The sequence below is a fragment of the Jaculus jaculus genome, chromosome 5 (genome assembly GCF_020740685.1).
Source record: "Jaculus jaculus isolate mJacJac1 chromosome 5, mJacJac1.mat.Y.cur, whole genome shotgun sequence".
In the NCBI taxonomy this organism is placed as follows: Eukaryota; Metazoa; Chordata; class Mammalia; order Rodentia; family Dipodidae; genus Jaculus; species Jaculus jaculus.
This window is the reverse complement of record NC_059106.1, coordinates 102370548-102382918: the sequence shown is the minus strand read 5'-3', so window position 1 is coordinate 102382918 and position 12371 is coordinate 102370548. Positions and strand designations below refer to the sequence as shown.

General features: G+C 38.2%; 1 protein-coding gene across 2 annotated transcripts in view; it reads left to right on the top strand.

Moving 5' to 3' along the window:
- Dnai4 (dynein axonemal intermediate chain 4) overlaps positions 1-12371 on the top strand; it is a 207911-nt gene that overhangs the window by 109133 nt on the left and 86407 nt on the right. For both annotated transcript variants that reach the window (XM_045151138.1, XM_045151139.1), the window contains exon 11: positions 7927-8078. In XM_045151138.1, coding sequence (XP_045007073.1) covers positions 7927-8078 — 152 coding nt within the window. The remainder of the gene's footprint in view (positions 1-7926; positions 8079-12371) is intronic.

Below are 12371 nucleotides of genomic sequence, written 5' to 3'. Positions count from 1 at the left end.
TTTCTTCAATGAAGGTTGGATAGAATTTGGCTGAGAAGCCATCCAATCCTAGACTTTTCTTTTTGAGTGAGGATTTTTATTACCTTTTCAATCTTGATGGATGTGATAGTTTTTCTTAGGAGATTAGTCTTCTATGAGTTTAGTTTTGGTAGGTGGTATGTGTCTAGAAATCACGTATTTCTTACAGATAGTCCAATTTTGTGGAGTAGAGGTTTTAGAAGTATGTCTTAGTGATTTTTCCAATTTCCTTGATGTTTGTTGTCATTTCCTCCTTTTCTTTCCTGATTTTAACTTGGAACTTCTCATTTGATCAAATTGGCCATGGGTTTATCAATCTTGTTTACTTTTTCAAAGAACCAACTCTGTTTCATCAATTCTCTTGATTGTTTTTGTAGCTTCCAATTCATTAATTTCTGCTTTGATCTTGATTATTTCATTCTGTTTGGAGCTCTTGGGGTTGGATACTTCTTGTTTTTCAAATACCTTTAGGTACTTGGTTAAGTTATTAATTTGGGATCTCTCTGTCTTTGTTCTGAAGGCATTTAGTTCTATGAATTTTCCCCCTAGGACTGCCTTCATTCTGTCCCATAAATTTTGGTAATTTTGTGACCCATAAATTCTAAAAGTTTTAGTTTCTTTTTTGATTTCTTCCACATCCCAATCATTGTTTACAAGTGAGTGGTTCAGTCTCTACTGGCTGGTGGAATTCTTGATGTGTCTCTTGTTAATTTCTAGCTTTAAAGCATTGTGATCTGGTATGATGCAGAAGTTATGCCAATTTTCCTGAATTTATACAGCCATATTTTATGGCCTAATATATGATCTATTTTGCAAAAGGTTCTGTGACTTGCTGAGAAAAATGTGGTTTTTTTTTGTTTTTTTTTTAAATTTTTATTTATTTATTTATTTGAGAGTGACAGACACAGAGAGAAAGACAGATAGAGGGAGAGAGAGAGAGTGGGCGCGCCAGGGCTTCCAGCCTCTGCAAATGAACTCCAGACGCGTGCGCCCCCCTTGTGCATCTGGCTAACGTGGGACCTGGGGAACTGAGCCTCGAACCGGGGTCCTTAGGCTTCACAGGCAAGCGCTTAACCGCTAAGCCATCTCTCCAGCCCAAAAATGTGTTTTTTTGAGTCTACTGTAGTTTAGATTATGGTGATATGGTTCTTTTTGTTGTTGTTGTTGTTCTACTTTGCTTTCTTTTCTTTAAATATTTTTTTTAAATTAACAACTTCCATGATTGTAATATCCCATGGTAATTTCCTCCCTCCTCCTATTATACCTCTTGAAACTCTACTCTCCATCATATCCCCTCCCTCTCTCAATCACGTTTTCCTCCTATTATGATGATCTTGTGTAGGTAGGGTTAGGCACTGTGAGGTCATGAATATCTAGGCCATTTTGTGTCTGAAGGCGCACGTTGTAAGGAGTCCTACCTTCCTTTGGCTCTTAGATTCTTTCCACTACCTCTTTTGCAATGGACCCTGAGCCTTGGAAGGTGAGGTGTGATAGAGATATTGTAGTGTTGAGCACTTCTCTGTCACTTCTTCTCAGCACCATGATGCCTTCTGAGTCATCCCAGGGTCACTGCCATCTGAAAAGAGAATGTTCTTTAACAAAAAAGTAAGAGTAGCATTAATAGATGGGTATGAACATTAAGAGAAGTGCATACTGGGCAGTTTGATGAGCATAGTATATTAAATTTAGCCAGACAGCAGCAATGTTAAAGCCCTAGGGCTCATGACTACCCCTTTCATAGGTTTTCAGTATCAGGGATGTATCCCTTCCCATGGAGCATGCTTCTAGTCAAATTAGAGGGCAGTTAATTTCCCCCATGAGAGATGTGCCACTATTGCACCCATTGGCTCATTTGGCCTGGTTGGCCAAATATAAGGCTTGCAGTGTCCACTGTGGAGTATCTTCATTGGTGATTTCTCTCTCTCTCATTGAGCTGCATGCAGTGTGGACTTTACCAGCTTTCTGTGAGCTGGTCTATATGGAGGAGGTTTTCAGTTCAGTTCCAGAAGTATGTTTCAGTGACCTTACAGCCCAAGTATGTGGAGTCTTCAGCAATAGGGTCTTACCATCTATTCCTGGTGGGAAACCAAGGGCTTGGCAATGGCCTGTAATATTTTAGGAGCATCAGGGACCTCCCTAGCCATTCTTGATACTGAAATTTTTCTAGGAACAATATATGGCTCCTTAGTGTTCCATTGTCCATAAAAGTGTGTTTCCAAATGATTTATTTATAACTTCTTAGATTTTGATTAGCCCTTCCTCCATCTTTCCTTTACTCAATCTATTCCCCTGACCTGACTTAGGCCTTTTCACCCTTATTAATCTATTCTTCTATGTACATATATACAATATCATCCAACTAAGGCCTCCCTCTCCCTTCCTTTCAATTCCTTTTATATGTCCTTTCTAGTTTACTGGCCTCTGATACTGGGTTTTCTTCCTACTCACACAGAAATCCAATCATTTGTAGCTGAGATCCACATATGAGAGCAAACATGTGATGTTTGGCTTTCTGGGCCTGGGTTACCTCACGTAGTATAATCTTTTCCAGATCCAACCATTTTCCTACAAACTTCATAACTTCAAAGTCCATTGTGTAAATGTGCTATATCTTCATTATCCACTCATCAGTTGAGGGACAGCTAGGCTGGTTCCATTTCCTAGCTATTTTGAGTAGAGTGACAATAAATGTGGTTGAGCAAATATCTCTAAGGTAGTGAGACTAGTCCTTAGGATATATGCCTAGGAGTGCTATAGTTGTGTCACATGGTAGATGTATTTTTAGCTGTCTCAGGAAGTTCCACACTGATTTCCACAATGGCTGGACCAGATTTCATTCCCACTAACAGTGTAGAAGGGTTCCTCTTTTTCCGCATCCTCACCAGCATTCATGGTCATTCATGATGGTAGCCAATCTGATAGGAGTGAGATGGAATCTCAACATGGTTTTAATCTTCATTTCTCTGATGACTAGGGATGTAGAACATTGTTTTAGATGTTTATATATCATCTGTATTTCTTCTTTGGAGAACTCTGTATTTAGTTCCATAGTCCATTTTTAGTTTGGTTGATTGATTTCTTACTATTCAGTTTTTTGAATTCTTTGTATATCCTGGATATTAATCCTGTCAGATGTATAGCTGGCAAAGATTTTCTCCCATTTGCTCTATTCACAGTGTCCTTTGCTATGCAAAAGCTTTGTACTTTCATGAGGTCCTAGCAGTTAATTTGTGGTTTCATTGCCTGAGCAATTGAGGTTTTAATCAGAAAGTCCAAAACCAATATGTTGAAGGGTTTCCCCTACTTTTTCCTCTAGCAGATTCAGAGTTTCAGGTCTGATATTATGATCATTGAACCATTTGGATTTAATTCTTGTGCAGAGAGAGATAGTGATCTATTTTCATTCTTCTACAGATACCTATCCAGTTTTCCCAGCACCATTTGCTGAAGAGGCTGTCTTTTCTCCAATGAGTATTTTTGGCATTTTTGTCAAATAACAAGTAGCTATAGCTACTTGGGTTTACATCTGGATCCTCTATTCTGTTCCATTGATCTATATGTCTGTTTTTGTGCTAGTACCATGCTGTTTTTGTTACTATGGCTCTGTAGTATAGGTTAAAATAAGGTATGGTGATGCCAACACCTTTATTTTTGTTGCTCAAAAATTGTTTTAGATATTTGAGATTTTTTTGTGCTTCTAAATGAATTTTTGGATTGTTTTTACTATTTCCATGAATAATGCCATTGGAATGTTGATGGGGCTTGCATTAAATATGTAGATTGCTTTTGGTATATTGCCATTTTCACAATATTGATTCTTCTGATCCAAGAACAAGGGATGTTTTTCCATTTCGTAGTGTCTTCTGCAACTTCTCACTGGAGTGTTCTAACGTTTTCATTGTAGAGATCCTTCATTTCTTTAGTTAGGCTTATTCCAAGGTTCTTTATTTTTATTTTTATTTTTTATTTTTTTTTGATGCAATTGTGAGTAAAAGTGATTCTCTGATTGCGTCCTCTGTGTGGATGTTAGCATATAGGAAGGCTATTGATTTCTGAGTGTTTATTTTTTATCCTGCTATTTGGCTATAGGTGTATATCACCTCCAACAGTTTGCTGTTAGAGTCATTAGGGTCATTTATGTACAGAATCATGTCTTCTGCAAATAATGATAACTTGACATCTTCCTTTCCAATATGTATCACTTTTCTGTGTGTTTCTTGCCTTATTGCTATAGCTAAGACTTCCAGTACTATATTAAGTAAAAGTTGGGACAGTGGATACCCTTGTCTTGTTCCTGATTTTAGTGGAAAAGCTTCAAGTTTTTCTCCATTTAGTAATATGTTGCATGTAGGCTTGTCATAAATAGCCTTTATTATATTGAAATATGATCCTTCTATTCCCAGACTCTGTAGGGCTTTTATCTTGAAGGGGTGTTGGATTTTGTCAAATACCTTTTCTGCATCTAACATGATAAACATGTGATTTTCGTCCTTCAGTCCATTTATATAATGTATTATGTTTATTGATTTGCATATGTTGAAGCATCCTTACATCCTTACCTCCTTACATCTCTGGGAAAAAGCCTTGTTGATCAGGATGATTGATCTTTCTGATGTATTCCTGTATTCTGTTGCTAGTATTTTGTTGAGATTGGTTTGTAATTTTCTTTTTTTGTTCTATCTTTACCTGGTTTTGGTATCAGGGTGATGCTGGCTTCGTAGAAGAAATTTGGTAGGATTCCTTATTTTTTTATTTTATGGAAAAGTTTAAGAAACAATGGTGTTAGTTCTTCCCTGAAGGTCTGGTAAAATTCAGCAGTGAATCCATCTCAGCCTGGACTTTTTTAGTTGGGAGATATTTTGATAACTGCTTGCATCTCCATACTTGTTATAGGTCTATTTAAGTGGTTAATCTCATCTTGGATTAATTTAGGTAGGTCATATAAATCAAGGAAATCATCCATTTCTTTCATATTTTCAAACTTAGTGGAATATATGTTCTTATAGTATTTCCTATGGTTTTTAAAATTTCTCCATGTCTTAATTTTATTAATTTTTGTCTCTTCTATCTTTCTCTTGGTCATATTTGCTAAGGGTTTGTCAATTTTGTTAATCCTTTCAAAGAACCAACTCTTTGTTTCATTGATTCTTTTGATTGTTCTTTTCTTTTTCCTATTTCATTAATTTCTGCCCTAATCTTTATTATTTCTTCCCATTTTCTGATTCTCAGTTTGCCTTGTTCTTCTTTTTCCAAGTCTTTATGGTGAAGCATTAAGTTGTTTACTTGTGACCTTTCTAATTTCTTTTTCTTTTTTTTTTTGTGAGGAAAAAGAGGTTTATTTTGGCTTACAGGCTCAAGGTGGAAGCTCCATGATGGCAGGGGAATACGATGGCATGAGCAGAGGGAGGACATCACCCCCAGGCCAACATAAGGTGGACAATAACACCAAGAGAGTGTGCCAAACACTGGCTTGGGGAAACTGGCTATAACACCCATAAGCCTACCCCCAACAATACTTTCCCTCCAGGAGGCATTAATTTCTAATTTCTTAATATAGGCACTGAAAGCTATAAATTTCCCTCTTAGGATTGTCTTCATTGTGTCCCAAAGGTTTTGGTAAATTGTATTCTCATTATCATTTGATTCTATGAATATTTTGATTTCCTTCTTGATTTCTTCATTTACCCGTTCATCATTTAGTAGTGTATTGTTTAGTTTCCATGATTTTGTGTATGCTCTGTAGCTTTTCTTGCTATTGATTTGTAGTTTGATCCCATTGTGATCAGATAGAATTCAAGGAATCATTTCAATGTTCCTGTATTTGTTAAGATTTGCCAATATATGGTCTATTTTAGAGATGTTCTATGTGCTGCTGAAAAGAATGTATATTCTACAGCATTTGGATGAAATGTCCTGTCTATATCTGTTAGGTCTGTCTTTTTTATGGCCTCATTTAATCCAGATACCTCTCTGTTTATTTTTTGCTGTGATGACCTGTCAGTTGAGAGTGGGTTGTTGAAGTCGCCCACTGTAACTGTTTGGTGTTATCTGTGACCTTAGTTCTAATAGCATTTGTTTGATGAAGTTGGGAGCCCTCATGCTAGGTGCATATGTTTAGGATTGTAATGTCCTCCTGTTGGATTGTGCCTTTAATCAATATTAAGTCACCTTCCTCATCTTTCCTAACTAATGTTGGACTGAAGTCTACCTTGTCAGATATTAGGCTAGCCACCCCTGCTTGTTTTCTAGGCCCATTTGCTTGAACATTGTTTTCTTACCTTTCACCCTAAGATAGTGCCCATCCTTTGTAGAAAGGTGAGTTTCTTGGAGGGAACACATTGAAGGACCCTGCTTTTTAACCAGTCTACAAACCTATGTCTTTTGGGTGCTGCATTGAGGCTGTTGATATTAAGAGATGTTATTGAAAGGTGTGTATTTATTTTCACCATTTTTTTTGTTTTGTTTTGTACTTCCTCAGTTTTACCTTTGGTCTCTTGTATTAAGTAGTATTTGAGTATGGTTTGTTTTTTCCAGGTTCCTTATATTTGTCCTGTTCTTTTCTTCAGCGTGGAAAATCCTGTCAAGTATTTGCTGTAGAGCTGGTTTTGTCTTCAAATATTCCTTTAGCCTGCTTTTGTTGTGAAATGTCCTTATTTCTCCATCTATTTGAATGTATAGCTTTCCAGAATAAGGTAAACTTGGTTGACAATTGTTGTCCTTGGGTTCTTGGAATATAGCATTCCAAGCTCTTTTGGCTTTTAAAGCTTGTGTTGAGTAGTCTTCTATGATCCTGGTGGGCTTACCTTTGTATGTCACTTGATTTTTCACTCTCACTGCTTTGAATGTATTTTCTTTGGTTTGTATGTTTGGTAATTTAATTATAATATGGTGAGGAGAGGTCACATAGTTTGTTGTGTTTATATTTGGTGATTCAATTTCTATTGTTTTCTGTATAATTTCATTGGAGGCTTCTGTTGTAGTACTAGGCATCTTTGGTAGAGTCTGTTTTTTGAGGGTTTTTTTTGTTGTTGTTCATTTGTTTTGTTTTTGCATTCTGTTCTACCCATTGTGGGGGTAAAAGTCTTACTTTATTAGTAAGAAAGGTTGTGTTTGTCCTTGTAGGATCTCTCTGAGTGTTCTGTTTTATATGTGATACAGATTCGAGTAGGGTCCTCCTATAACTGCAGATGCACAGTGTGTGGGGGTTGCAAGTGTATCAAGGGTACTTGAGGAACTGGGCAATGGACAGTTTGGAGGTCAGGCCTAATCACTGCACTTTTGCACACCCTTCAGCCCCCAGGGGAACTGGGGGTTGGGGATCCATGACCCCAGAAACTAGGGAGCCAGAATCCAAAGACCAGCTCCCACAGTGGCCCATGCACCTTCTGGTTTAGGAGAACAGGGAATTGGGAATCCAAGGGCCATTCATTTGGGAAGCTATAGCAAAAGTTCTGATTCTGCAGCATGCATGTAATGTACTAGCCACCTGAAACAGGTGTACTGGGATCAGGGAACTGGGAGGTGGGGAACTAACAAGAAATTCTGGCGATTTCACTCTGTGTGCACACCCTCCATATACCCAGGGGTCAGTCATTCAGGAAGGTGGAGCAAAAGGCCTGCTTCAAGCAGCATGCTTGCAGGTTCCAGGCATCCCCAGCCTAGCAACAGGGGTAACCGGACCAGGGACTGGAAGGTGGGGAACATTCCAGGAGCTCTGGCCTACTCATTCCTCACATGTACCCCTCTAGTGCAGGGGATCTGGAAGTTGGTACTATAACTTTTAAAAAATAAAGAAAGTGACTAGTTGATGTTTACTTTTCATTTTCTCATCTCCTCACTAGCCCCAGTTAGTCTCAGCTATCATCATAAAAATGTTTACAATGTAACAATATATTTTTTTTAATTCAGTGGCCAGAACGTATTTATCAGAGTGCATATGGAGTTACTTCTGTGGACTTTTCAATTGGATCCCCTAACCTGCTAGCAGTCGGCTATCACAATGGCACAGTTGCAGTTTACAATGTACAGAGCAACAGTAATCATCCAGTTCTGGACAGTAGGTGAGAATCCACACATTATTAAACATATGTCGACGTTTTTCCTGGGAAGATTTACTAGAGTAAATGTTACTTACTTTTTAGTGACTATTTTATTGGTATTGAGTGATACTATACAATTACTTTGAAACATAATATTTCTTAATATTTTCTTTCCAGCTAGAATGCTGTGTATTAGTTATCTTCTTTATATTCTCATCCTACCAGCTTCTGGCTTGATGGTTTTTGGATATTCTTGATATATTGCTTTAGTGTCACCTCTTAAGAAGTCTTCTTATTCCTTTCCCTTTGCGCATCTTATCTGTTCTTTAATCAGCAGCTGTCGCACTGTACAAATTATTTATTAATAAGAGGACCAACAGACTCTTAAGTCTTTCTGACATGATATATAATTTCATTGAGAGCAAGGATTGAGTTTTTTGCATTCTCATCACATCATAGAATATTTGGTATGTAACAACAGCACAGGAAATGGGGAAATGGCTGATTAAAAATAAGTGAACAAACCGGGAAGTTAACCAGCACTTGGGAGGCAGAGTGTAGTAGTTTGAATGTGATAGTTTATATAACCCCATAAACACAGAGGCATTTTTAAAAATTATTTATTTATTTATTTACGAGAGGGAGAGAGAATAGGTACACCAGGGCTTCCAACCATGGTAAACAAACTCCACATGCATGTACCACCTTGTATACCTGACTTTACATGGGTATTGGGTAATTGAGCCTGGGTCCTTTGGTTTTACAAGCAAGAGCCTTAACTAACAGCTCATCCATCTCTCCAACCCTCAGAGCCATTTTTGATTAAATTTCCTACTGGAGCCCCTAGCTGTCAGGGACTAGAGGGGGATGTGTCACTGGGAGACAGATCTTCATTTCAGCCCAAAGGTGTATACAGAGTAGATAGAGTGTGCTCTGGCAGTTTGTGCTTGCTTGAAGCGCTGGATGTTAGTGGTATCTCTCTGCTTGGATCTATGAAAGGGAGCCAGGTTTCTGCCACTGATGGAACTTCCCCTGCATTTTTGTTCAAAAATTTTTTAATTAATTAATTTATTATATATAGAGAGAGAATGGAAATGTCAGTGCCTCTAGCCACTGAAAATGGAACTCCAGATGCATTTGCCACCATACACAGGATCTAGGGAATGAAACCTGGTTCCTTATTCTTCACAGGCAATTGTCTTAACCACTAAGCCATCTCTCCAGCCCCTCTTTTTTTTTTTTTTTGAGGTAGGGTCTCACTCTATCCCAGGTGACCAGGAATTCATTATGTAGTCTCAGGATGGCCTCAAACTCACAGTGATCCTCCTACCTCTGATTCCCAAGTGTTGGGATTAAAGCCATTAACCACCATACCTGGTTTACCCTGGATTTGTAAGCTTAAATAAACTTGTTTAACCTGTAAACTGTATCTGGTTGCATGTTTATCCCAGCAACATAGAGCTGATTCAAACAGAAATTCCACCAGAAGTTGGATTATTGCTTCATAATGAATCTGACTATTTGGATTTTGATCTTTTGCAACTTGTATACTAGAATGTAGAAAAATTGGTACTTAGGACTGAAGAAGCCTCACTGTTTGATAAGCCAAATTTTACAGGCTGTTCTGGTGAGAGTTTGACAATGCTAAAGCCAGAGAGAATTAGAGACTGAAGGCTTGAAGAGCAGGAGAGAGAGCAGAGAACATCATTGGGACTGAGCTACTGTCGTAAAGGCAGGGTGCATTCTTCTGCCCATGCACAGAAAGTTTGATCAATGTTAAATTTAAAAGTAATGGAATAGCATGCTTGACATAAGATATAGAATTTACTGATGTACTATTTAAAGTTGGAAAAATTCAAGCAAGTATCAAGTTGTTGGCTTTAGTTTACTAAAGCTGTGATTGTGAGAGACAAAAAAGAAATAACACATAAATAATTAAACAATGACACTGCCATTGTAGGACAAATCATTGTGAACAAAGGAGGAGCCCGGGCTTGGCTCAGATAAGGAACTAGCAGACTAACGCGCTGACCTTTGCTTCTGTAACTCATGCTCACTTGCTCAACAAGACATTCCAGAAATACTTAGCTGTGGGAGCCTTGGGCATCTTGCAAAAGATAGGATCTGCAAGCAGTCTGCTGACCAGAGATTTGCAACTAGAAATGTTCCTGCACACGCCTTCTTAGAACCAATCATTTTAAAAGATGCAATGTGATGTAACCCCTTTTTCCCCTTCCCGCTCTTTTCCTTTATAAACCCCTACTTTTAGAAGGTCAGGGCTCTCTCCCACTCCCTCTGCCTCGGTCTGTGTGGATTGAGTCCCTGCTTAAGCTTGACATTAAAAGAAACCTGTTGCTTTTACATTCCAGTGTCTCGGCTTCTGTGGCGGTCCTCTAGGTAACTCCTGGGTGACTGGGGGTCTTGGCTCCTGGTCAGGGGTCTTGGCACAACAATTGTTAAAAGGGTTACTACCATTAAGAGTGGACCAACTGCTTTACAACAATGGAAAAGATGCTTGAGGGTGAAACCTACCCAGGCTCAATAGGAATGCAAATTCTTTCTTTAATGAGAGCAAGAATGAGCTAGTGTGGGGGGGAGACAGACAGACAGACAGACAGACAGACAGACAGACAGACAGACAGACAGATAGATAGATAGATAGATAAAGAGAGAGAGAAAGAATTGGCATGCCAGGGTCTCTAGCCACTGTAATCACACTCCAAATACATGTGCCATCTTATGCACATCTGTGACCTTGCACATGTGTCACCTTGTGTATCTGGCTTATGTAGGATTTTGGGAGTCAAACATGCGTCCTTAGGCTGCACAGGCAAGTGCCTTAACTGCAAAGCCATCTCTCCAGCCCTGCAAATTGTTTTGAAAGGAGTTGACTTGAAGGAAAAATTCTAAAACAGTAAACTGCTCTTCAAGGTCACAGTTTATTTTCCCTTTTGAGTAAGAAATTGGTTGTGCTGCTGCTCACCTAATATTGATTTTAGAATCATGAAAAGTACAGGAAAGTGGGTCATAAAGCACACATGGTCCCAGGAGCCACTGCTGAGATACAGCATGGGAAACAGGGTGATTTCCCTGTATTGAATTGATGTCCCTTATCAAAGGTCAAAAGGGCCAATGTATGGAGCTGAAGATGGACCATAGTTTGCAATGGAGACCTGTATTGTTTTGTATGTACCTGTACTATGCAACAGTTGCCATGGAAAGCTCGTGTCTTGAGATGAATGTTTTTCCCTGGTTACTCAGCCAAGCTGGAGAACTTGAAAATGAAAATCAGACTGTCGCTGGTTATGGATGTCAGACGTGAATGGCAGATGTTTGATGTACCTGATGCTTATTGATTTTTGCATTTGTCTAAGTACCTCCTTGTTATGCCTTTTTGCAATAGAAATGTTTACTCTGTGCCATTATATGTTGGGAATATGTAACTTGTTTTGATTTTACAGGACTCAGAGTTACGAGATAGTCTTGAATCTCAGATGAGATTTTAGACTGTAGAAGTCTTTAAGTTGGTAAAGTTTTTGGGAACCTTTAATGTTAGACTGAATACAATTTGCCATGTGAGATGACCATGAGACTATGGGGTCTAGTATCAGAATGTGGTAGTTTGACTGTAATAGTACTACCTCCTCAAAATCAGTCATCACTTTTTTTAAAGTTCAGAGCTATTGCATTGAAAAGTTTATTTAAAATAGTTAAAGGAGTTAGTACCAGAAATAAAGAACCTCATCTCTCTGGTAAGAAAAAGTCTATAATTAGAAGTGATTTTATGTTTTCAGAAGGAAAAATATAAAACCTCTCAACCACAGAAGCCATAGAGAGAACAAAGCCATTATGTAAAGCCAAAAAATACAGAGAAAGAGTGAAATGTAGCAAGAACTGTTATTTGAGTAGTATTTAAAAGACTAGCTGATACAAGGTATGGAAAATAAATTATAATATTTATACAACTAGGAAAGGTTGAATGCACAGAGGCAAGAAATAAAGATCCTAAGACAAAAATATTTATTTTTGTATTTTTTTTTCAGGCAGGTAATAAGTATGGGTCAGTATGTAACAGGGTGGTGTTCAAGAAAATCCCTAAACCCTAAACATAGGTTGTTACCTGATTTTTCTCAAAGAATTGAATAAAATAAGACTGAAAAAGATAATTATTAAATTATTATATTTATTGAGGGAAGTACAGAGCCAAGGAATGACACTCATGTGGCTAGAGATCCCACGTGGAGAGTCTGGGGAAAGCATGGAAGGAAAAGAGAAGAGAAAGTTCAAAGAACTCCTCCCCATAAGAGCCAATGT